Below are 26,963 nucleotides of genomic sequence, written 5' to 3'. Positions count from 1 at the left end.
CTATAAGCTGTAAAAAACAGAATGAAAAAATGGCTGAAGCACTTTTTAACTTGCTATGTAAAGAGGCTTTGCAAATGAAAATAATATGAGTTATGTTGTTAGTGGCTTTTGTACAGTTCTTATAATTTTGTTTAGAAACAAACTGTAACTACAGAACAGCCGTTACTTGAAATATTTTCTTTAAACAAAGAACATTCAACAAATTCAAAATCCTATTAATTGATATTTCTTTTTCAAGTTCATAAGCATCTTCATATGCATTAGTCTGTGTTTCGTTGAATTGTAAAGAGACTTTTCCTGAAGTTCAGTGTTATCTATTTCTGTCCCTTGGCACGATATGACATTTTGGAGGAGTTTGGTGTTAGTACATTTTTTTTGCCTATGCGTGAAAATTGCTTCTGTGTTGGTTTCTATATATATTAATAGTTGGACCATAGCACATCATTTATTGTTCACTATGTTGGCTATATTCGTTACATTTATACACACTTTGCATTGCATAAGGTATTATTATTAAATGAATGAATGTGCATATGCTTATGTAGTCTATGTATTCAGTATATACTGATAACAATTCCACCTCATTCAAATATGAGTTTCTCTCTACATAACTGGTTAGTTGCTTAGGCTATATCTTTATCCTGAAAATGTGATTTAAAAAAAATATGCAAGAAATGTTTGTGGTTGGTTTGGGAGTTTTGTTAACTTGATTAGGTACATAGGTTATATGATGCACAAGCCTTGTTTTCATGATTATAATTTTGTGAGTTGCCTAATGGCATAAATACTCTGCTGGGGCGAAATTTTAATTATGGTTTAGATGTGGGAGTTTATCCTCTTTGGGAACCTCAGAATTATTCCTCCTCTTCATGAATAAAAACTAGGAAGTAGGTGATTTGTATGCTCTTCTTAATAATGGGCCAACAATCAAACAAGATTTCTGTTATTCACTGGGATTTACCTTACAGAGAAGAATTTCCCCTGCAGGACAGTTTGCTTAGTCCTCTTATTATTAACATTTTGTTTTAATAGTGTAAGAAAACCCATTTTATATCATGCTTAAGATGTAACCTCAAAAGAATGCTAAGAAATACATTCAGAACACATTTTAATGGATATGTATTTTCATATTACTCAACCAATAGTATTTATGTTTCTTCAGATGTTTTCTTCTATAGCTCTACATTTAGATGTTCTCATTAATTTCCTTCTAAACTTCTGTTTGACTCAGTCCCATGAAAGGTCATTACAATGTTACCTACTGTTCCCTTAATATGTACAACAGGGTAACACACAACAGAGACAACTTTTTGTGAGGAATTACTATAATTGATTCTGATAAAGTTTTAGCTCAGAAAGAGTTCTTCACTAAATAATCCTATGTTGATTTATCTTGATGCCAGCATCTTTGTCATTCTAAGCAATTTGCCAGCTGTGGAAGAGCTGACAATATAAAAGATGCTTTACCACATTTTCATTGGCAACATGCTACTGTGCTGATGTATTATGATAATGAATTACATCACAGCATAACTATAAAAAAATAATCTCCACATGGCCTATACTGAATGTAATATAGGTTTAGAAAAAAACATCAAATCAGTAAAGTTTAGCAACAGAATATCTATCCAAGTAATTTATTTCAGAAAGGAACTAAGGTAATAAAAAGACTCCATGAACTGTCAAAGGTGACATTATAGTGGGTGCCTGCTATAGTCTGCCTGACCAGAAAGAACAAGTGGATGAGGCCTTCTATGGACAGATAGGAGGAGCTTCACATTACAGGCCCTGGTCCTTCAGCCACCCTGATGTCTGCTGAAGGAGCAACATAGCGGGATATAAGCAACCCAAGAGGCTTCTGGAGTGCATTGATGATAACTTCCTCCTCTAAATGATAGCAGAACCAATGCGGAAAGGTACTCTACTGGACCTCATACACCAACAAGGAGGGGCTTATTTGGGGTGTGAAGATCAAGGCAGCCTTGGCTGCAGTAACCTGGTGGATTTCAGGATCCTGAGTGCATGGAAGAGGGTGAGAAGCAAGCTCACAACACTTGCCTTCAGGAGAGCTGACTTTGGCGTCTTCAAAGATCTGTTCAGAAGAGTCCCATGGGATAAGGACCTGGAGAGAAGAGGGTCCAAGAAAGCCAGTTAATATTTATGGATCACCTCCATCTTTATATGCCTTCAAATGCCAGGAGGCCTGTGTGGATGAACAAAGAGCTGCTACTCAAACCCAAACACAAAAAGGCAGCAGACAAAGGGTGGAACCAAGGACAGATAGCCTGAGAGGAATACAGAAATATTGTCTGAGCATCCAGGAGTGAAGTTAGGAAAGCCAAAGCCCAAATTGAATTTAATCACTCCAGGGATGCCAAAGACAACAAGAAGGGCTACTATTAAGTACATTACTGATGCAAGAAAGACCAGTTAAAGTGTAGACCCATTGTCAACAACATGGGGGATCTGGTGGCACAGGATATAGAAAAGGATGAAGTACTGAATGCCTTCTTTGCCTCAGCCTTTACTAGCAGGATCAACCTTCAGGAATCCCAGATCCCAGAAACAAAGGAGGAAAGCTGGAGAAAGGAAGATATACCCTTACTGGAAGAGGATGAGGTCAGGGAATACTAAAGCAAACTGGGCGTACATAAGGCCATGGTGTCTGATAGGATTCACCCACAAATACTGAGGGAGCTGTCAGATGTCATTGCGAGACCACTCTCGATAATCTTTAATCAATCACGACAACTGGGAGAAGTATCCAAAGACTGGAAGAATGCAGATATCACCCCCTATCTTCAAGAAGGGCAAGAAGGATGACCAGGGAACTACAGACTGCGCAAACTCACTGCAAACCCTGGGAACACAATGGAGCAGCTAATCCTGGAAACCATTTCTAGGCACATTAAGGATGAGGAAATCATCAGGAGCCAGCATGGCTTCACCAAGAGTAAGTTGTGCTTGACCAACTTCATAAACTTCTATGATGAACTGACTGATGTGGTAGATGAGAGCAGAGCACTGAACATTACCTACCTGGACTTCAGTAAGGTCTTTGATGCTGTCTTCCATAAGATCCTCATAGAGAAGATGCTCTTGTATAGGCTGGATGAGCAGACAGTGAGGTGGCTTGAAAACTGTCTGAATGGCCAGGCTCAGAGGGTGGTGATCAGTGGCATAAAGTCTACTTGGAGGCCAGTGACTGGCTGTATACCTTGGGGATCAAAACTGGGTGTGATCCTGTTTAACATCTTTATTAATGATCTCCATGATGGGGCAGAGTGTACTCTCAATAAGGAGGAGAACCCTCAAACTAGAAGGAGTGGCTGATGCACCAGAAGGTCATGCTGCCATCCAGAGGGACATCGGCAGGCTGGAGAAATGGGTTGACAGGAACCTTATGAAGTTCAAGGAGAAGTGCAAAGTCCTGCACATGGGGAGGAAAAACCCCATGCACACATATATGCTGGGGGACACCCAGATGGAAAGCAACTTTGCGGAAAAGGACCTAAGAGTCCTGCAGGACACCAAGCTGACCAAGAGCCAACAATAAGCTCACCAACTTGACCATGAGCCAACAATATGACCTTGGGGCAAAGGAGTCTAATGGTATCCTGGGCTGCACTAGGCAAAGCATTGCCAGCAGGTCGAGGGAGGTGATCCTTCCCCTCTGCTCAGCAGTGGTGGGTCTGCATCTGGAGTACTGTGTCCAGTTCTGGGATCCTCAGTGCAACAGAAACATGGACATACTGGAGAGACTCCAACCCAGAAGCATGAAGATGATGAAGGGACTCTTCTGTGAGAGTCCCAACTGAGAGAGCTGGAACTGTTTAGCCTGGAAAAGAGAAGGCTCAGGCTGGGTCATGTTAATGTCTATGAATACTTGAAGAGAGGGGGCGTAGAGGATGGACTCAGGCTCTTTCAGTGGTGCCCAGTGACAGGACCAGAGTTAATAGGCACAAACAAACGCAGGAGGTGCTGTCTGGACATCACGAAATGCTTTTTTACTGTAAGGATGACCGAGCTCCTGCGCAGGTTGCCTAGGCAGGTTGTGGAGTCTTCGGTGTTGGAGATCTTCAAAAGCTGTCTTTACATGGTCCTAGGCAATCAGCTCTACGTGGCCCTGCTTGAGCAGGGAGATTTGACCATATGACCTCCAGAGGTCTTTTCTACTGCAATCTTTCTGTGGTTCTGTGATTCTGTGGTATTGATCGAACTGCTAGGAAGAGAATAGCTAGCTCTAACTTAGTTTGGGTTCATTTTATACGTGTCCCTGAAATGTGACTGTCTTGAAACATCAGCTATTACTAGAATTTTTAATTGTGCAGTTCTGAGATAGGAACAGTCATAGATGAAATATCAGTGTAGCTAGCCATAAACCGCATACAGCCGGGGTTTTGCAGAAGTATGTCAGGAGCCACCTTTTTCACCTATTCTAAACTAATGCCTGCAAGTTTTATACATGACTTAGTAGCCTTATAAAAGTTACATCATATATTCTTATACCAATAAAATAAGTATTTAACCAATTCATATCAAAGTGATTAATGAAAATCAAGAATTGTTCTAAAGCATCTGTTTCCTGATTGCAGTGTGTGCAGGTACTCTGTACACATGGGAGCTCAATCCAGGCGTTCACTGGCTACAAAAAAAAAAAAAAAAAGTTGCTCAGTTCCTGTAAAATCTATGGAGGAAATAAAAAATATATCAATTGTTACTTTAGCTAAGGATGACCAGATTTTAAGTGAAGAAATGTTGATTTTTTTTAATTGTAAAATTTCTTGTAATTAGTTTCATTGTCATTATCTACAGCTACTAATTAATCAGAATAATATTCAGCATTAGCATTGAAATGATTGTAGACTAATAAAGGAGAAAATGAAGTTAAGTTCACTAAAAAAATATAAAGATATCTATTTTGTTCACACGCAGTCACAGATAGCTGTGATTAAATTGTAATTTGATGTCAAATTAAACACTCGGTTAAAGCATGCTGACTGGCAGGGTACAGCTCCACTGACTTCAGAGGAATTTCCCATTTAAAGGAGCAGAAAAATTGTTATTTACCATTCTAAAGGGTTCCAAAGGCAGGTTCAGGTCTGTTTACTTTCAGAAAATGAATCTCAGTAGCAGCCAAGAAAATTTTATGGTGACCAGCTAAAGAACTAAACAATAAAGTGATTTAGAATATTTTTACTCTAATTGTGTACAGTACATCTTCTACATTTTTAGCTGTTAACCCTGCAAAACACTTCACACCAAATTGTCTTCAGCCACCTGTGTTAAAGTCATAGCATCACTGATAGTGCACAAACATTCCTCACTTTTATATAAAGACAGCATGTGAATACGAAAATATGGCTAGCTTTGCATGCAGTCCTGTTAATTTTGGTGTTGTACTAGTCTGGGAAGGCACAAATATCCAGCTACAGTGTCAGTGCCTGGGTGAATTCCTCAGATGGGCAAAATGTGCAGCCATATGTCATATGCCTTTAGTAAGTATTATAAAGGAGAAATATCCTATTTACACATTAGAGGCTGTGAAACCGTAGATAGTTGCCAATTCACCATACCAGTAGAAGAGTTGTAGGAAACACTGTCTAAAAATAGCATCCTTCTTATGGACAGAAAACGTGATCTCTCCTCCTTTGAGTCTCCTACTCATGTTATCCACAGGATCATCACCTCTGTAAAGCTGCCATCCAGGTGGAAAATTACTTCTGCCGTTCATCCACTGCACAGCATTTTTACTCACTGGCAGCTCAGCTAATCCTATTGTATTAATGGGTCTAACAGACCAGTTTTGCTGAAAGAATGATTGGACAGGGATTTGATTTCTTCTGATAGTAACTGGGGCCTGATTGTGCAGCCTCTTGTGTAGACGTAATTGACCACACAAAGCACAGAGCAACAAGGAATCAGACTTACTGTGCTGGTTTCTACTCTCATGTACACCAAAACAAGCAGGAATAATTCTCAGAAATCTTTATTCCTCATTTCACAACAGTTTTCTTAAAGAAGTTGTTGAATTGTTATTTTATGAATTTTTAAAATTAATTTAAACCCAAATATTCTTAAAATAGAAATACCTGTGTCACCCTACATCACTTGTATAGAATGTAGTCTGTTCTTGTCATTACTCTCTGCCAATGAGAATAGTTAATTCTGTATGAAAGGTTTTGGTAGGGATATCTGGAAAATATATTTTCATGCCATGTACCCAACAGAGCTAAATTGGAGAAAATCCAAAGGAATAATAACAGTGCTAGGAAGAATAGAAGAGTTATGGTAAGATGTGCAGGCTGTGTAAAGTGGACAATATGTAGTCAGTCCTTAATTCTAGTTAGTCTGTCCATTCTCCATTGTAGGAAGTAAGACCTCTAGTGATTACAAGGAAGATGTCTAAAAGCACAAATCAAAGTAAAGTGTGCAAATCACAGAGATTTTCAATGGAAATTGAATGTTTCTAATCCATAGAAATAGTCCCAGAAGCTAAACGGAAAAAGAGCATCAGTTCTTAAAGAATATCTGGTTACTGAGTGAAATATTCAGATTTACATTGTGTTTCATTTTCTGCTTACACATGGAAATTAAAACACTGGGGAGGGAGTGTGGTTCTTTGACTTGCCTTCACTTATGCAAATGACTTATTTCTCCTTTCATTAGCTCTATTATTAATATTACTGAATTCAATTATTGAAAACCCTTTGATTCCACTTTTGATTCCTGGTTGTGGTTACTGCAGCCATGGCACAGATGCAAGAACATATCCCAGTGACTGATGCAAATTTCTTTAAAGCATTGACATACTGCAAGCAGGTCTGGAGTTTAGTAGAATACATCTGAGACTAGCTGGACCCATTTTGGAGAAAAATAATTAAACTTAATGAGGTGGCAAAATAAGGACAAAGTCAAATTTCATGGGATTGTAATATAATTAAAAAGCAGTGATTTTTATATCTACATCATGATCTCTCCCCTGAGCCAGTCCAAGTTTATTTAGAAGTATGGTAAAAATTACTAAGAGGACAAGTAACTTTCCAAAAATGTCAGCTCTAGGAAGCAGTTGAGAAAAAGGAGATATAAGTATCAAAGAAGTGCTTATTTGTTAAACTACTATGGCTCCAAAACAGCACAAATCTATTTAGATGTGCAATATCTAAAAATGTGTAACAATAAAATAATCATAGATTAATAGCATTAAACTAAAGCAGCATTGAGTAATTTGATGTTTGATACACTTGTGATGTTAAACAATAGAAAAGTGATAAAGCTGCATAGGAATCAAACAGCACAAAAATGTTGCCTCAGAAAGACTTTTGATATAATTATGTCTTGATTTTTATTTGGCTTTTCATCTTCAGACAACTAGAGGTGGTATTAGAAAATATTACAAGGTGTAGAAGTAAATTGGGGGTGGGGATATTTTCCCATTGGGAACAATAGTAATTATTTGCCTAAATGACTTTTTTCACCCATTATATTTGAATTCTTCATGGGAAACATTTCTCAGTGAGCTCTTTGTGCAAATAATGCAGAAATTGGTTCTGAGAAAACAACTTTGAACATTTTTGTGTTTAAACAGGGTGTCAAAGTATTTGCTGCTGTTTATGCTTGGTTTCTGTTCTCATTTGACTAGAGAAAATTCATATATTCATACAAGTTATGGCCAGGATGTACTGCTATGAAAATATTAACCTGACCTCCTAAATGGCAAAAGGCAGAATTTCTTCCAGTGATTCCTACAATGCAGCCCCAAAGCAGTGTTTGTTATACAAGTCTCTGTTAGACAAAGGCTTGGTCTTAAGACTTCAGGGAAGGATTTCCCAGTATTCCAAATGCTTATTTTGTCTTTATGGAAAGTTTTCATCTTATTTTCAGTGTGAACTTTTCTGACTCTCAATCCTAGCATTTGTCTAGTTGAAAGGACTTCCAGGTATCAAGAATCTTTCTCCCGACATTGGTAGTTACAGGCCGGGTACACCTCTTAATCTCATCTATGATATATTCAATAGATTGAGCATTTTAGGGATTTCATTGTAAGACATGTTTGCTGAGTTTTCTTAGGTTTTTAATGCCATGAATGACTGTGGGGAAAGTTTTTTTCTGAAAACTCTTTAATTTTTCACTTCTTTTTAAATATATGAGCACTGGAACTAAACACGATAGTGGTTTCAATTATGCCACAAGTAATGCCATTTTCTATTTCTGTTCGTTATTTCTTTGCCTGTGCATTCACGACTTGCACTACCCCCTTCAGTTGCTGCTTCACACTAGGAGCTCATCTACAGTAGCTTAACTAAAATGATCTTGTCTTTATTTCATTCTGAATGCACTTGGGATACATAGCACTCTCTAGAAAAGGTGGCCTCACATGAAGAAAATGTATGGATGTTAGTAGAATTTACAGAGGTGTACTGAATTTGGGCCAATGGATTTGTCTTGTACAAAACTGGCAGAAAAATATAATTGTGCCCTAATGATCCTCACTTGGCAGAAAGCCTCATCCTCCTTTTTTGTTGAGACAGGTCATCTGTGCTCCTGACAGTATTGCACCTTTCTCCTGAGTCTCGTACAAGACATTCAAGAAAAGAAGGGATCTTCACAGAGATGTAGGTAGAAAATGGAGCTAGAACAGAACCAAACTCCTCTGTTACTCTGAAATTTCTCCCAACAAGAACAAAAAAATCAGTAGAGTCCATGTTATATTATTATTTCTACCCACTGCACTGGAAAGTCCTCTGAATGGGTCCACTGAAAGCTGTGTGGAGTCTGGAAGAGGCTGTAAGTTGACTTCAGACCTAATGGGGCCACGTGGAAATGCAGGAACTCCTGGGCCCTCTTCCCTAGATTCTGGTGAATTTGCATATTTTGCAGGTGAATCCCAGATTTTCTTCCACAAGGCCCAGCTGTAGGAAATGCTGCTTCCCTGTTTACTCAATATTCAAGCAGAAGGCTGCAACAGAGTTCTGCACTAAGTATATTTATAATACATTTCTAATTATTTATAATTGCAGTCAATAATTGCAATCAATATTTACAGTGGTTTTCAAAAGTGCATTTCAAAAAAATGCAAATAATTCTGATGGAATTTTTCAGATACACAGCACTTGACAAGACCAATGCTAATAACCACGGATTTTCAATATATTGCTTTAGTTCATCATTATTGAAACTATGACCGTTCATATTTTATAACGTACTTTGTAACATACTTTATGTTTTCATATCCTTTCTAAATATTTTCTTTTGAACCATGTGTTAAGTAAAACATTTCTCTAACAATTTGAGAAACCGATGGGACAGGCTAAGTTACACTATCCAAGAGATGCTGGGTGCAGTCCCATAGAAAATGCCGCCGATTGAAATGACATTTTCCAGTAGAGTATTTCTAAGTAGGTACATCTGTAGAGAAATATACCTATGCATTATTATTTAAAACCAAGCTTAAAATATTGTATCTTAAATTTCTACACTTCTACATTTTTATTGCAAGACACCTACATAAAAATAAGCTGTATTTAAGGCTACTTCTCCACTACTCATACTGCAGAATGTCTTATTAAATTTCATAAAGTATGTTTGTGGTATATTATACCCTTCATTGTTGCCAAATGTGATTTTGGACTATAATTTTGATGAAGAAAAAAACTTATAAAAATGCCATTTACAATATGCTGTTTCTTATTACATTATTTTGAGAATGCTATGTCTGAAACTTCAGAATATGGATGTACTATTTCATCTGTTTATCATGAAAATACTGTTCTTATATAATTGTCAGGACAAATATTGTGCTCTGTGTGTGACTAAGGTGTAAATATTCTAGCAGAAGAAAAAAATGCAATAGCAGAAATAACCATAAATCATATAAACAATCACTTATTTTTTTAAAGCAAGGTTTCCATGAAGCATTACCAAACATTAAAATGATTATTGAATTAATAAAAATATCATTTAAAAATATGATTCCCATTTTTATGTGACTGAATCATAGTAACAGACTAAAATAGGTAGAATTGGTTGGGCTTTTGCTGAAAAAAATGTGGAGCAGATTCTGCTGTCAGCTCAGTAGGGACAGCCTGAGACAATTCATCTGGAGATAATAAGCCAGATTCACAGCCTGTGTACGTTGTGTAGTTCTACTGATTTCAGCCGTGTCATGCCAGATTTAAATCAAGTGAATATTTGGCTCAATATGTGCAGTCAACAGGTTACACCAGTAGCAGCTGAGAGCAGAATTTGGCCAAAGGAATTAGGTTGTAAACACAGAAATTAGCAGTGCAATTTAGTACTGGTGGTGGTGTGGGAAGGTCTAGGAAATAAGCATTTGCAGTGGCTGAAGACCTGTCTGGTTCTTCAGTTGAGTAGATTGGTGCAATGTGAAAACAGAGGGCTTTTCACATCTACTAGAATTCAGAGTGCTGAAGAGAAAGTTACCTGTCTGGCCAGTTGTCTGGCTGCTGGTGGAGCCTGTAAGGCCATTCTGCTCCTCCGCTGTTGTATTGAAAGTCCCTTTTAGCCCCTGGGCTCGTACCTGGGCTGTGCATTGGTAAAAATCATTGGTACCATCAGCTGGTGCAGAAAAGGCTAAGAGACATTCTGTGCCAATACCTACAGCAGCTGGGAGATGGCAGTTCGGGTCTTCAAAGCCCCTGGTTCCACAGATGCTAAGAGAGCTACTCAGTAGACAGTGAGGTCCTCCAGGGGGGATGGATGTAAGTGTGGATAAATTCAGACTACGGTTGGCTAAATCATCAGCAATGACAGAAATGTGTAATATGGATCTACTCTCCACCAGTTACATAAAGTTTACACCAGTGCAACTGTAATCACAGAAATACAGTTACTCATGATTTAATTGAGGAAAATTTTGTTCTCTCCAAACTGCAAAAATGAAGATGTTGATACTAGACGTGGCTTTCAAAGGGTGTTTTGGTTGGTTGGATTTTTTTTGGAGTGGCTGGAGTAAGCAAAGTGAATAAAAAGCAGAGTTAGAATTTGGGTCTTCTGCCTTTTTAGTCTCTGCTTAGAAGAATAGGCCATGCCAAGAAAATGGGAATCAGGAAAGTCAAGCAAAGTATTAGTGATATTGAAATATATCAGCCATCACAAAAAAAGGAACTTAAATAAATTATAGTGCTCAACGCTAATCTAATGTAAAAACCTTGTGAAGTACCATAAAGAGGCTGAACTAATTTTTTCTTAGATTGCAAAACTGTTTAACTTACCATGACAAAAACACGTGGAGGAATGTATTTTCGTTGCTGTTTGCTAGTGTATAGGGGTTTGGCTATATACCCTGTTTTATTCACAGAGTAGGAATTCAACACTTTCATTTTTATTTAATTCAAAATGTTTTGATAGTTTAATTTACTATCACTTAAAAGTTTAATCAATCAGCCATTTAGAGGAAGTTGCTCAGCCAGTGTAAATTTTTCTGGTGACAGTTATCAAAAAAGACATAACAATCACTGCTAAGAATGAAGCCCATGATATAAAACAAAATATGCTCAACCCTGTAATCAGACAAATTCAACAATCTGATGCTGCCTGTGATGTCATTTTCAGAAATCTCCCTTTGACTCATATCATGAGCAACAGAAATGGCCTTTATCAAGTTCATATGTTGGTTTTAAATAAGCACGTTAAGCTAAATATGACCACCAAAAAGGATATCATTGCAGTATTGGTATTGCAATATACCAACACTGTGGTAACCAGGACTGGATGAAGGAGCCTGAAGTTATACTACAATTAAAATAATTAATGTATTTTTCATTAAGTTGAGGGTTTTTATACTTCAGGAAAGGAAATTACTATATGCAGTTAAAGGAAGAAGGCTCTTCCAGAAAAGTTCAGCTCTAAATGGCTATTTCTAATAGCCCAAATATCACTGTAATTTACACCATGTATAGGACATAATATCTATATCTTGTGGAATTGGGTATTTTTCATTTTCTCAGTGAACTTTATTCAATTTATCGATTTTCAGGTATTTACTCACAACAAGCATATTGCTTTTCTTTTTTTTTTTCCTTTTCAGCCTCTAAATGCATGAAACAGTATGTAGCCTTTGCACTTTCATAACAAACTGAAATTTCAGGCAGTGAGAATTTAGAAGTCTAAATTTAGACTGTGTGCATGAAAAAAGTGATTTATAATATCTTAAGCCAAATAACTTTATCTGGTCTGACCTATGATTAATACAAGTAAAAACTAAAGAGACTTAAACCCTTAGGATTCATCGTTTACACTAGTTATTCTTTTTAAAGTGGTAAACTTCTAAAATTGTTCATTATAATACTGTCTAGTTATAATGAGGTTTTTCAGTGTTTTGTGGCATTAACTTATAAAGGCTTTTCATTACAGAAAGTGACACATTCTGGCAGGAAATTGCTATGCTTATCATTGAGCCCAGTTCTCTGTAACTCATTTTATTGACTTCTGGTTTACGATATATCCAAATTAGTTTAGATCACATTTATTAGTAGTCACATGAAAAGATATTTTCCGATAGGAAGATGAGCTGTAGTCACAGAAGTGGGCTTTAATGTGAAACTGCTTCTGAGTGCTCGCTCCCCAGCAAGTGCTGATGGAGCCGGCACCCGCCAGCAGTCACACTGCCGTGTTGTCACCCTTCCCCCTTTCTTTGTTGGTTTTGCACTGTCCATCTCCTTGACTTCTGTGTTGGTTTCCCTTTGTTATTTTACCTTTCCCATTTTCTCTCGCCCCTGAGATACCTTTGTACTCTCTTCTGTCCTCTCCTTAGTCAAAATCATTATGGGCAACAGAGATATAACTCCCTCAAAATCACCTGCTTAGTGGAGGAGCTGAGGGAAAGAGAGACTGTCATGAGTACTAGGACATGGAGCCTCTTTCTTAACTTTAAATTCTGTCCACTTCATTAGCTGAGGCTCAATTCCTAGTCCCCTGTCACTGTGTAGGCTTTGGGAGAACCTTTCCTGTGCCCCATATTGATGTTGGGCTGGGGATAAAAGTCAAATTATTTCTTGTTGATGCAGCCATTAACTTAGGCAAAATGTCCTCTGATCTAATCCAGGGGCAGAACCCATACCTGAGGTTGCTGTGGCCTTTGCTATTTGAACAAGGTGGATAATTATTTGATTTTTTAAGATGTGCAAGTTTGTGATGCTGAAAAATGCTGTGAGATATGATCCTGCAATTCTAATTTATTCCACCCAGCTGAAGGGACAGTTTTTCCACACTGGATTGGACCCAATGGCCAGAGTGAGTGCCTCAGTCAGTGCAGGATCAGCCATGCTGCCTCTGGAAACACCTTCACAGCATATTCTAAAACTTCAGTTAACTTGTTTGGTCTGCTTAAAATCGTCTGCGTCATAGAGGTCATTAAGGAAAATTCAGAATGGGAAAGCAGAAGCAAATGAACTTAGAATCTCTATCACAAATGACTGATGGCTTTAAAACATGTAGTTATAAAAGTCTTACAAGAAGATCCTCTGATTAATGACTAAAAATAATTTAACTTACAAAACAAGTACAATTTTTGCACTTTGGAAACATTGTTTTATTTCATATCACGGAAATTCTGTTAAATAGAGGAAACACTGCTTCCCTGGTGCTTTTATTTTTCCCTCTGGATTGTAGCAATGGAGCACTTGCATGTTGTGTTTGATGCCTTGCATGATGAAGACATGCAATGGCAAGTTCCAGTCTGCATGCTGCTTAATGAATGTTTTCCTTTTCTCTCCTTCCCTGTTATGTGCTTACAGAAGACAACTATGTGGAAGGTGGGTGCTTTCTACCTTATTTTCCTAAGATATTGTTTTTCCCTTCTGTTTAGTGTTTTTTTGCCTTCTGCTTAATGTTATATAAGTGCGCATAGCATTCAGTACGGTAAGTTGCATTTTTTTACCTGTAAAGGTATGCAAGTTTATTAAATAAGTGTGATTTCTTTTTCCATACAGAACACAAGCAAAGCTCCATTTTAATCTTGGCCTTACTGGTGTAGTTCCAGAATATCCCCAGTGAAGCAGTAGGATTTATTCTGATATGACTGATATCGCCCTTCAAAACAATTCAGGAGATTAGCAGAAGGACTGATTTCTCTTATGTTCTGTATGAAAAGCACTTCAAGAAACTATTTTTGTCATCAGTGCGGAGCATAAATGCTCCTCATAAGAATGTAATGCATGTTAAATACCTGTATATTAATTGCTTAGGAAAATGGAAAGCACTTTTCTCTTTAATACTACAAATCTTGCTTACTGTATTGTTCTTTACAGCACAAAGTGTTAGGAAAAAAGTTTTTCTGTTTATCTTTTCAACACTCTGCTTTTTGGATGTTGTGAAAGAAGCAGCATCTGATTTTAATAATAATGTAATTAAGTTCCTTTAAAGAAAGTATGGCAAAGAGCACTGGAAACTAAAGCACAATGCCATCTAGCCTGAATAGTGGTAAGTATGTGTGTTAGCTGGTAAAACATGTTGCGTGAATATATATCATAGTTTTAAAGGTGCAGAATATGCTTTGCAGATCAGTTATTGTTGGGAGTCAGTGCTGTCTTTTTGCTTATAAGCCAAAAGGTGGAGGTGCTTTTTTACATACAAGTGCTTTTAAAAGTCTCTCTGGGCTGAATCTTTGCTGGACAAGTGATTATCTATTCGAAAGATGAGCTTATCTATCTAAACTGAGCAATAACTGGTATTTTTTTTTTTTCCAATACTTTTAGAACTATTTTTAAATCAAGGACTCTGTAAGCTAACTCATATGCAAAGTGACTACCCTGGCACAGCTCTGACCCAGGGTCCTGCAGTGAGCCACTGTGGGGCCTGAATTCATTCAGGATTCAAACCACCAGGGACCACTGCCTGCCTGTTCAGTGGTATTTTTCTAAAAAAGCCTAGGACTATCGGTACTGCATTTCTCTGTGCTGCTGTATTCAATGGCAAAGAGAGATGCTCAGATTTAGCACATACGTGATGCTGCACAATTTTATTAAAATATATTTTACTAGTAGGAGAAAGGAAATTTAAACAATTTCAATGCTTCAATTGTGTACATGGTCATGCACATACACACCCATACAATTTCCTTTTCATTGTGAAATAAAAATTTATTCAGTAACACTGGGACAGGAATTCTAACTAAAAAACATAAAAGCCTAGAAATAAGTATCTAATCTTATATTTGGTCTGTGCATAAAGCTCTTACTGGTGTCAACATGAGTCTCAAATGTGGATTAGGATCAGTATAAATAGATAAGGAGGTTCAAATTCATTTCACGTGTTAATTTATGCACAGCAGTACAACATAAAGCCTGGATAACAGTTAATCCAGACTTTACCTGAATCTAGTACTTACAACTGCAACCTTAACTTTATTTCAACACCGGTCTGGATACTTATGCATACATTAACGTTACAAAGGATGTATATGTAAAGAGTGGAAGCACAGAGTGTTTCACTTCCAAAGCACAATTTGGAAACTGAGATATAATTTTTCATCCTTGATTTCTGTGATATCTGAGCATCTCTATAAGTTAGACTACATAAGAAAACAAAACAATTTAGTATTCACAGTGTTAAATCTGTATATATTGCTAGTATGAAAAAACTACGTTTATTCATTTTGCTAAAATTGTGCTAGGGTTGAACATGTTCACTGCAGGGTTACCATGTTTAAATTTTGTTTCGGCCTGTGCTCTGCATGGAACTCACACACTAAATTATGGAAATATCCTATCTTCATATCCACTTCCATTATCCCATCCTGTGCCCCTGAACTCTCTCCTCTCAGAGCCAAGTTCAGTATAAAGATGGAGTGGATCACACGTGAGGCATTCCTACTAAATCTTGAATTCCTAATTCACAAAGAAAGGCTTTTATTATTTTGATTATGAAGTAATGGTGCACAAATGAATATTTTCAATGTATAGTATGCCTATATATGGCTGGTTAAGGCTAGAACTTTCTGTGACTATCCATTGTGGTATTCTCTATTGTAAGCCGACTGTCATTTTGAAAATCTAGCAGTGATTGCTGTCATGGTAGACTTATCTGTATCATCGTAAACCCACTCAGTGGATTGCACAGGTAGAGTAATAGTAATTCTTCACTCTTCCATAGCCTTCATCCATAGATTGCAAAAATATAAAATAAGGGAAGTATCATTATTTTCTTTTAGCAAGTAAGTATAAGTAATCTTACTTCTTTACAAATAAAGTAACATACACAGCCAAACAAAATACAGTGTCTTGAGGACTAGTACTAATTGTTTTAATTGACAGATGTTTGGTTTGAGCAGTGAGTTGTTTTTGGTTTGGTTTGGTTTTTTTTACATTCACTTGACTTCCTTTGCAGTTGAACAGCACTGTAGGTGACTCTTGAAATTGAAGAGGTTTCTATGACGTTTTCAAGAGGCCCTTCTGCCATTTACATTATTTTCAAATTGTATAGGAGTCATGTATTTACAGCTGACCAATCTCACATATCGTTTCAGCAAAAATAGTAGCTATCAAGCAGTGGTAATGTCTTGAAACCAGGCCTTTTGTTTGGGTCCTTATAGCTACAAAGATCATATTTAAATGCAGGCTAGTACGAGATTACCTTCTTCTCGTTCCCCGAGGAGACATGACAGCAATTTGCTTCATGCCTTCTAAGAGCTGGAAGAGCTCACATAAAGTAGGTGCTGAAAAGTCATGTTTTATTAAGAAAAAGATGTTGTAATGTTCAACTAGTTTCACCTTCCCTCTATCGAATACAGTGAAGGCTAAGTCAAAAGTCTGAGATTTCTTACTATAGTTGCCAACACAAAATATTAAAAGCCAAAAGACAAGTTAAATAATCCATGAAGAGACTAATACTTCCAGAAGGCCCAGCAGCAAGGAATCCAAGCAAGGATGTTCAGCATGAAAAGAATGAAGCTTGACTGTAGAGCTTTAGACTTTGTTTTCACCATGCCTCTCAGTTGCAGCAACACTTACAGAGAAAGAACACACGGGAAAATGTTTCTACGCTCTTTCACGAGCTCCTAACTGCAGCACAGCTGTGTGATGTTTCCCAAGTCATGCTTACGTAGGCACCCCTTCATGATCACACTCTGCTTCCATTTATATTACTGGAAGCCCCAGGTAACCCCACCAGCTGCAGGGTCCTCAGGGTCTTGTAGTTGGAAATAGAATCCATTGCACAAGATATGGGGCACATCAGGCCCTTCAGTTTAACTGCACATCTAAAAAGGATGACATTAAAAAGCACTAATTCAGCAAAACCATTGTTAGTCTATTGGGAACATCACTTGAGATTTTGAACTGATAAGATATGAATCCTTTAACACTGATTGCAGTCGAGAGTATCTTTGAACTGTACCCTCCTGCTCCCTCCCGCACCCTCTCCCTCCTCCGGAGTACATGAGTCATTTGTGCATCTAATTTTCTTTGTGAATTAGAAATCACAGGAACTCTCTAGGAAGTCCACTTTCCAACAAAGAGCAGGATATTTTATTGCACACCTTCTTTGTGTGAATTAATTAATCGCAAATAAGAAAATAATGTATCACTTTGTAAAGTTGTTGGAGAAGAGGAGCACATTTAATGCATGACCAATTAATAACTTCTAAAATGGATCCTAAAACAGCTAAGTTCAACAAGAATAAGCCTAGTTTTTAAACCAAACATAAAAAGTGAAAAACCTTCATATTTCTAGAGAAATGTTCTCCCTTCATCACATTATTCTCAGTGAGAATATAAGTATCATGTTATCATCATGAATTAAAAAAGCTGCATATTTTTGTACAAAGAGTAATGAAATTTGGCTCTGGTTGAGTGATTATCATTATGGACATCTGTTTTGAAATGTCACTAGACCTATACTGGTATGATTTGATTTCATCTCACAATACAAATATAAAGCAAAATCTATTTCTCACAGATTTATGAAGTAGCTTCAGAAGGTGTCACTTACATTTTCTTTATTGCTATGTAGTTTACATTGCATATGTAATAATTTGCCTTCTCTGGAACAAATTCATCCTACTCTCACATTTCACACAGATAAGGAGACATCCCTTGCATTATCATTTCAATGTGATGAAGAAATTTTCTTTACCTAAAATGCTCATTTTTATGAGGGGAAAAAGATCAGACCCAGCCCATTTTTCAGGTTTACACTTCTCCAGGTTTTTAACATCATTTCACAAGTAGAGGACAGGAAGTCCTCCCAGCAAAGTGTTCAAAGCAGTATAATCAAAATATGACAAAGACAGATGGAATATAAAAGGAATTGGTTGGATTTGAAATAATTTTATTATTTTCTGTCATCCCAACTACTGCACAGCAGAAATACACAATAAAATAGCACCCAGTGTTTGAATTGCAGTTCTGTTACTCGTAGCCCAAAGCATTCCAACCAGTGGTTGAAAAATGCTCTTTGATTTCCCTCTGTGGTACAGACATCTCATAGGAAACAGATGCCTGTCACAACACATTTTTGTCACTGTGACAACACCACCTTCCCGTGCTCCCGTGTTCATTGCTGACTGTGCTCTTGTTTCCCTTCAAGGTCTGGCGCACCTGATGATGGGCGACCAAGGTATGGGCTCTGTTCCTTTTCCACTCTGCTTTCATTGTTTCTTCTTGTTCTGTAGCTGCTTTGAATCCATCACTGCAAACGATGGGCAAATGCTTGAAAGCTGTCTTTGGCTGCAAATAAACACATGGTTTTAGTCACATCTTTTCTTATTTCATTTTTTTATTTTTTGTTTGCTTCGTAAGCTTTTGTCCTTCCTGCCTCCTTAACTCCCCCTCTCAAAATACAATAACTGAAAAGAAGTGAGAGAAATAAGGTGATTAAGAAAATTTAATGTATTTATCAGAAAATACAAGCATGGGTAATCTATAAACAATAAATCAAGCACAAGAACACTCTTCAGATAGTTCCTGAAAGAAGATACTCAACTGGTCACATTGTACACAATGAAGAGTCCATTTACATTAATGCATGGCTGATTGGAAATGTGCAGAAAGCACCTGCTCCTGGCTTCTGGAATGCTGAGAGTACAACTTTGCAACCTAACAAAATCAGTGATTTTTTTTTTCTTCCTAACCCATTGTCCGTGTTACTTTTGTGTCACTCTTTCTTATCTAAGCATGGGTTATTTCTGTGTTTCTCTGCATGTACATTATTGGAAAAAAATAAACTAAATCCCTAATATGACACTGATTGCATCTCCATTTGTCTCCAGACACTTACCTTATACTTTGTCTCTTCATGTTCAGATACTATTGCATTTACATATACTCATGACTCTTACTGTTGTTTCTCTCCTCTTCTTTATTCTCTTTTTGTCTGGAAATGCTTTCTTCATGGAACCATTTCACCAAATCCATAGGTAAAAGTAAAGGTATTACATGATTTTCTTTATTTTTTTAATGCCATCAGTATACTTTAATGTATGTATAAGTAATGCAAATAAATGTAAATCTTTTTGCACTGATAACATGAGGTAGGTATCTTTTTAAAGTAAATATTTCATGGATATCAAGGTAAGGAGAATTATCCTACAGAACAGGCTGACCTTTTTTAAGGTTTGTCTCCTGGTTTTGTGAGAGATGTAAAGCTCTGGCAGTGATAAAGGAGGCTACAGTTATAGAAAGCATTCAGGATGAAATAACAGCCGCATTTTGAGGTATGCATTTTTCTGTTCTCAAAGAATTGTAGCCCAAACCACCAGGCACAGAAAAAAAGCACGATGTTGTTCAACAGAGACTCTCTGGAGATAATGCATCCAGGGCCAGTCCACAGCTTAATGTAAGTTTTAAATCTGGATAGCACTGACTGCAGCAAGTCTCTGCTATCAGCTGATCACGTTTGCCCTGAGATTTTCCCTGACTACATCTGAGACAAGAATTGGACAAAGGAATGAGGAACAGTGAGCGCCAAAGAGAAGCATGAGGTTTATTTCAGAGTTTTTTTACTCTTTTTTGTTTCTTTATGTTTACTTTCTTTCTTCTGGAGGGAACATGTGCAGTACGGTCAAGACTTTTCCTGTATTAATAAACACTGGGTTTTGCTATGAGTATGTTTATTCACCGATATCACAGAAATATATTTTTATGATAAGAAGCTGGTCATTAAAAGCCATTCAATCTGTGTTACAGATGACAAATAATACAGTTCTGTTAAGCATTTGTCAGGATGTGCTTACTCTTGGTATATATCAGAAATCCAATCTGCATGGTCATATTTGCTGACTAGTTAAATTAGAAACAGCCTTCCAGGTTCATTGGTGTCTTGGCTGATTCAGTGTTTCCACACCTAGAAAGTTCATGTGATGCAAAGACTATAATTACAAACCTGTAGTGTCTCATTCGTCTTCATATCGGACTTGCTGGAGAGACTGTGTACCTGTTGATAGATGGGATACTATTTAAAGGGTTATGTGTGTTCTGGAGCTGTAAATCTTCTTGCTTAGGAAAAGTTTTAAGCAAGTAGAATTAAAAATGGTCTACTGATTTCTTTGTTATATAGGATTGTTTTATTTGTTGCTGGCTGATCCTTGTGTTTTTCTTAACATTACCCTGTATGTGTGACTTCCTTATTACTTATTATTACTATATGATTCCTTAACAGTAGATGTCTTGAGTGCTGTTACCTTAAAATGACATTCTATAATAACTGAACCTTGACATTATAGATCATTTTTATTAATATTAGGGAATCCTTTTTCTAGATTATTGTATACACAGAATACATGTTGAAGTATGTACAACACTGAAGTGGTTTTTTACATAAAAGAATGAAAACATAAACATTATCAATATATATTATGATTAGTAGTTGATCTGGAAAAACGATTTTAGCAAAACAAAAACTTCACAAGTATTGCACAATAGTTAGACATTTATACTTTTATTTTAAAAGGTTTAGCAATTATATTCACCGAAAAATGACCTTGGATATGTTAGCTGCTTTTAGTGTTTGATGATGGGCCATGAGTGATTAATTGATAGGGCTCTGAGCAACATGATCTAGTTGAAGATCTCTCTGCTCATTGCAGAGGGGTTGGACTAGATGAGCTTTAATGGTCTCTTCCAACCCAAACTATTCTTATGATTCTGTGTGAACCAGCCGCCAGTCATCTAATCATTTGACTACATTTTCCTTTTTGCATTTTATTTTTTGTTAGATTTATTCAGTTTATATGGGAATACTGATTACTATGTTTTGATAATTATGATACAATGTATGTGTTCAAATGGATGAAAAGAGTTTATATGTATACAAACTCCAGTTGCAGAAAATATCCCTTGATATCCAACCATATCCTCAAGTAGGGGAAAATAGCCTCATTTTATTGACTATCGTGAAACTACACCAATATTGTCTATTGAAACATGTGACCTTGAAACAGTTGTGATAACACACATTAGTAATGCATGACAATGTAACAAAGTAGGAGAGTGATGGAAAGAAACAAAGGGACAGAAGAGGAGCTCAGCATTGAATTCATTTGTACCTATTTCAATCTTTCATTACAAGTTCAATTCCTTTAGAGGTAGGTAAGGTCAGTAACAAAAGTGATTGCAAAATTCTGAGTGATTATATCATTAATTAATCTTATTTTGTAAATATAAACAATAAAATACTTTTAAGAAGCTTTACTATGCAGTTTGCCCTGAAGAGTATAAATGAATGAAGTATCACCATCTTAATGGTGTGGATATTCTTTGGGATACTGGAAAAGGAAAGAAAAAAAAGCCAGAGTATCTTGAGAATTAGGACAGGATGTTGGCAGGGCAGGGACTGGTGTTGACAGAGGAGGGTGGGGTGAGGCAGCCTTTCCAAATCGGCAAGCAATACAAAATCCAATATGATCTCACTGTATGCCCCTGCTATTTGTCATTTAATTGAAAATATAAATTGGGCTACTCTGCATAATTTCCAGTTTTTATTGAAGCTTTATTCAATATTAACAAAGCTGTCACTGTCCCTTAGAGAAATGCAGAAGCAAAGCTCAGATGTCACATTGCTGAGACATCTGTCAGTACTTGAGGTCGTATAACTTGATCTATGTGCAAAACCAGCTGACATAAAGGAGGATATAACATAAAGATGAGAGCCTATATAAAAGTTTGTCTGATAGCTTTAGAGCTGTACAAAGCATGTTTCCTGATCCATTACTCCTTGTAGATGCTAAGCATAATTCTAGGAACAGCCACAACCATTTAGTTGTACTGGAATTCATTTATTTTCTGATAACCTTCATGTATGTTCAAAAATATATAGAAATTCCTTTTTTCTTCCCCTGGAAATCACCTACCTGTATACAACTCTAGCAGTAGAGTTGTTGCAGCTGTGGTGGTGAAAAGACATGGGCAAGGTAAGGTTTATAAATGAGGTTCATGTTTTTATTAGACCACTTTGAATATGCTACACAGAGCAATTGTTTGAACTGGAAGCAAACCTTGAAGTCTGCTGCTCATAACAGACATGGAAAAGGGGTTGTGTACCCCAAACAAATTCATGCCCAAACAAATTTTGTCTGCTTTCTCCAACTATCCTAGGTGGTCTAATAAAACTACCATTTCCACCTATATGCCTTACCTTGTCAAAAGTCAGTACCTCTTGGATATTCCATGCAGAATTATTTTGTGATGAATAGTAATGCAACTAAGATTACATGGCAGCAAATGTAAAACACTCAATTTCTTTATTAAAAAAAAAATCCTCATTTTTCATTTTGATGAGCAATGAAAGGGATTTATAATTCAGTTACTATATATTTCCTTTTATATAGCGGTTCTTTTAAACCTATACATATTTTTACCTATATTTTATTTATATGTAAATAACCTACTTTTGACTATGTATATTACTCATTCTATACCTAAACACTATGTTTATACTCCTGTTCTATTACTTTAGAGATTATTGTACATGAGTCACTCAGGTCCATAACAAAGTATGAAATGATATCTAGCTGAGCAATAAGTGTTTCTATCAAAAGATTGATAGTACAACTGCAATTTATTGTACTAGATTACAGGCTTTTGATATGCTGGTATTTGGTATACAGTGTATAAATGCTGAAGAAGGACTTCAGAATGTCAATTTATATATGCGTCAACTTCCTTGCCAAAAGAGGGCAAGTTTTGTATTGCACAAGCTATCATAAAATATCTATAAAACCAAGGTGATGCCACTGGTTATTTGTAAGAGCAGTACTTTCTTAATTATCGATCACACAATTTAGCTGGCGACTAGAAAAATAGGGCTCTGAAAAATAAAAGTAATTTTAAAAGATCTTTAAACAATAATCAGCATTAAAATGGTATGTTATAGCTATGTCATTATGCAATGCTCGTGTCATGCAACACAAATATCACCTTGTGCCAGCAACCTTCCCTAACATGAAATTACATGGAATTCAGTCATTAACCTCAATACCACCACAATTTCATTGTACTGTGATGATACACATTGATTGTGATTTCATTTTTGCTCTGTTTTCAAAGGACTAAAATAGTTTTGGCCTCTTACACTCTCTGATCCTCCTGGGATTGTTGAAAAGTCTGTCCTCATCTGCTTTTGTGTGTGCTGCTTCAAAAGCAGCGGTCTGAAAGCCATGCATCCTCCAGCCTTCCTCGACCTGAGCCACCAACAGTCCAGAAACCATGTAAATGCTTTGGTAGAGCACTGAGCTCTAGCACAGCTTATTATTTTTGGCTTGGTGCCCTGTTGACATGGATTCACAGAATCACAGAATGTTGGGGATTGGAAGGGACCTCAAAAGATCATCTAGTCCAATCCCCCTGCTAGAGCAGGAACACCCAGATGAGGCTATACAGGAAGGCGTCCAGGCAGGTTTTGAAAGTCTCCAGAGAAGGAGACTCCACAACCCCGCTGGGCAGCCTGTTCCAGTGTTCCGTCACCCTCACTGAGAAGAAGTTTCTTCTCAAATTTAAGTGGAACCTCCTGTGTTCCAGTTTGCACTCATTGCCCCTCGTCCTATCATTGGTTGTCACCGAGAAGAGCCTGGCTCCATCCTCATGACACCCTTTATATATTTACAAACATTAATGAGGTCACCCCTCAGTCTCCTCCAAGCTAAAGAGCCCCAGCTCCCTCAGCCTTTCCTCATAAGGGAGATGCTCCACTCCCTTCATCATCTTTGTGGCCCTGCGCTGGACTCTCTCCAGCAGTTCCCTGTCCTTCCTGAACTGAGGGACCCAGAACTGGACACAATATTCCAGATGAGGTCTCACCAGGGCAGAGTAGAGGGGAAGGAGAACCTCTCTCGACCTACTAAGCACCCCCCTTCTAATACACCCCAGGATGCCATTGGCCTTCCTGGCCACAAGGGCACAGTGCTGGCTCATGGTCATCCTGCTGTCCACCAGGACCCCCAGGTCCCTTTCCCCTACACTGCTCTCTAATAGGTCATTCCCCAACCTATACTGGAACCTGGGGTTGTTCCTGCCCAGATGCAAGACTCTACATTTTCCCTTGTTATATTTCATTAAATTTTTCCCTGCCCAACTCTCCAGCCTGTCCAGGTCTCACTGGATGGCAGCACAGCCCTCTGGCATGTCAGCCACTCCTCCCAGCTTGGTGTCATCAGCAAACTTGCTGATAGTACACTCAATTCCCTTATCCAAGTCATTGATGAATATATTGAATAATACTGGCCCCAGCACTGACCCTTGAGGCGCTCCACTAGATACTGAAATTATTTCTAAGTGACATTACAATAGAAGAATGGATAACCTATGTTTCCCTGCTCAATCTCATAGTTCCTTCTACTGATAAAAAGAACAAATCAATAATGTTTAAAAATTTGTCCTGCCTTAAACAGGGCCCAAACATTCTGACCATTTTGTATAATCTACGAAATGATCAGCACATGAATTTACAAATATTCTGTATAAAATTTACCTGATTTTTTGAAAGAGAATTACCTTTTTAACCAAATTAAGGAACATTAAATATAAAGCTCTTCAAAGTGCTCCAAAGAGCAGTAACTACACATCATGTATGTACTTTACTGACTTTTTTTCTAAAAAGCCTCATAAATATAGTTAAATAGTGGCTGATGTTCACCAAAAATATTGTAATTAAGTGTTTGTGAGTAACCCCTGCACCTATGCCTGCACATATATGTTCCCATAAATATTTATACTATATTTATATTTTTATGGTTAGTCTGTTCAGTATCATAATGAACTACATGTTAAGTGTTTTAAGCAGAAGGGTGACATCTTTCTGTATTTAAAAGTTGGGGAGCACTGAGTCATATAATTCACTTGCGCTTCATGGGTGATACCTAGCAAGCTTAGAATATGGCATTTGGAGCTGCAGATTCATCTTTATGTTGAAATGTGATCAATTAGTGTTCCCTAAGGAGAAAAAAGCAGCAGAACATGATTGTTGAAGAAGTTTTCTTTCTGAAGTACATGGCTTAGAAGAAATCCATCAACATCAGGACCAGAAATGAAAATGCTGTCTTGAGACAGATATGCCCAAAATTATATCTGAGATAGCTGATTCATGATCAGCAGTATGAAAAGAATTTGTAAGGACCTGCCATAAATATAATTAAAACTATATGAAGAAAGGGGAATGCATTTATTTAAAAAATGTTATTTTTCTGACGTAAGTCACCATGTGATAAAGTCTAATCCATGCCATGAGTTCTGGCACCTTTCCACCACCAAAAAAACCCTAAAATATTTACTGTATTCTGAATAATTCTGATGTCACTCAAAATTATCCTGAATCATATATACATATGTATATGTCTCTTGTGGATTCAGAGGAAAAAAAATAAATGTGTGATTATGAGGGATTTTATGTAAAAAAGAGTTATATTTGCAAAAGTGTAGGTTTCTGCTGGGTCCAGAAAGCATTGTAGTATAAGATAGTACATATTTAAGATTTTGGCTTCCATGAGACTAGGCTCCACTTCTGAGCATAGATTTCTCCAGAAGATAGGCACGCTGACAAAGAGCCTTTCAAAATAATTTTAAAGCTCTTTTAAGATGAAGGATATATATTTCAGGGCAAAAAGTAGATGAGGATTTATTGAGGATGGGAAACAGTAAAGCTGTCACTCTGAAGAGGTAAAAAACCAAAAAAACCCAAAAAAGCAGTTAAGCAATGAAGAAATAGGAAAACTAGGCATTTCTTCCTTAAAGCAAACTTTCTTCTTATGTATCTATAAATACATGTAACAAATGAGAATTAAAGCTGCAGAAATCTGTATCTTTTTTGCATGGTGAAATTCCATGACACTTTCATACAAATTTCATAGACATTTCCAACAAAACAGGCATTTCAGAGAGGTGTATTCAATGGATATCCTGTAGAATATCCTGGAACCTTCTTCTTTACATCTTCTTTTAATAGTTGATGGCATTACTGAGCCAAATACATTGTCAGAGTGACACTAATGATTACAGCTTCACGCTACGGTTGCACTACAGCTAAGATTTTCCTAGGATAGAATTCAGTCCTTAAAACCTGCAGGAGCAGCTGAACAAATCATCCCAACAAACTCTAATTTCCATTATTTCTCTGAAAAACTAAAGCAACTGGAGATTATTGTATATCTCACAACAGAAGTCTCAACTGACTTTAATCCAATCAGAATCATGCTCTGTGGAGTTTCACCAGTTAATTGGAAATAAATCAGAGCCTTAAGGAGGTGTATTTTCAAACATCTCCAAGATTTGTCTACATGCAATCTTCTTAAATTCAGGAGTGAACTTTATCAGCATTTCTAAAGAACCTAAATTTAATTAAAGGGAAGAACTTTTAAGAAAACCACTCTAAAATTGTCGTGTTTTAACTTAAAATGTGAACTGTGTTCTCTAAATGCACATCATAATGATATTTTCCCAGCAAGAATGACTTCCCACAAAAGGTTTGAAAAAGGTATTTAAATAGCCTGGTCAGAATCAGTTGTTCCTTTAGAAGTA

At 37.0% G+C, this 26,963-nt stretch overlaps 1 protein-coding gene across 21 annotated transcripts in view; it reads left to right on the top strand.

Moving 5' to 3' along the window:
• NRXN1 (neurexin 1) overlaps window positions 1-26,963 on the top strand; it is a 739,204-nt gene that overhangs the window by 66,462 nt on the left and 645,779 nt on the right. For 13 of the 21 annotated variants that reach the window (XM_065632968.1, XM_065632967.1, XM_065632960.1 and 10 more), the window contains exons 3-4: window positions 13,758-13,775; window positions 18,547-18,576. The exons of 6 other annotated variants lie outside the window; for them this stretch is intronic. In XM_065632968.1, the coding sequence (XP_065489040.1) occupies window positions 13,758-13,775; window positions 18,547-18,576 (48 nt within the window). The remainder of the gene's footprint in view (window positions 1-13,757; window positions 13,776-18,546; window positions 18,577-26,963) is intronic. 2 more of the 21 variants (XM_065632970.1, XM_065632953.1) reach the window with 1 other exon arrangement.

Source organism: Caloenas nicobarica, chromosome 3, assembly GCF_036013445.1.
Source record: "Caloenas nicobarica isolate bCalNic1 chromosome 3, bCalNic1.hap1, whole genome shotgun sequence".
Taxonomy (NCBI): Eukaryota; Metazoa; Chordata; class Aves; order Columbiformes; family Columbidae; genus Caloenas; species Caloenas nicobarica.
The sequence above is the reverse complement of the archived record's forward strand: the minus strand, read 5'-3'. Positions and strand labels throughout refer to the sequence as shown.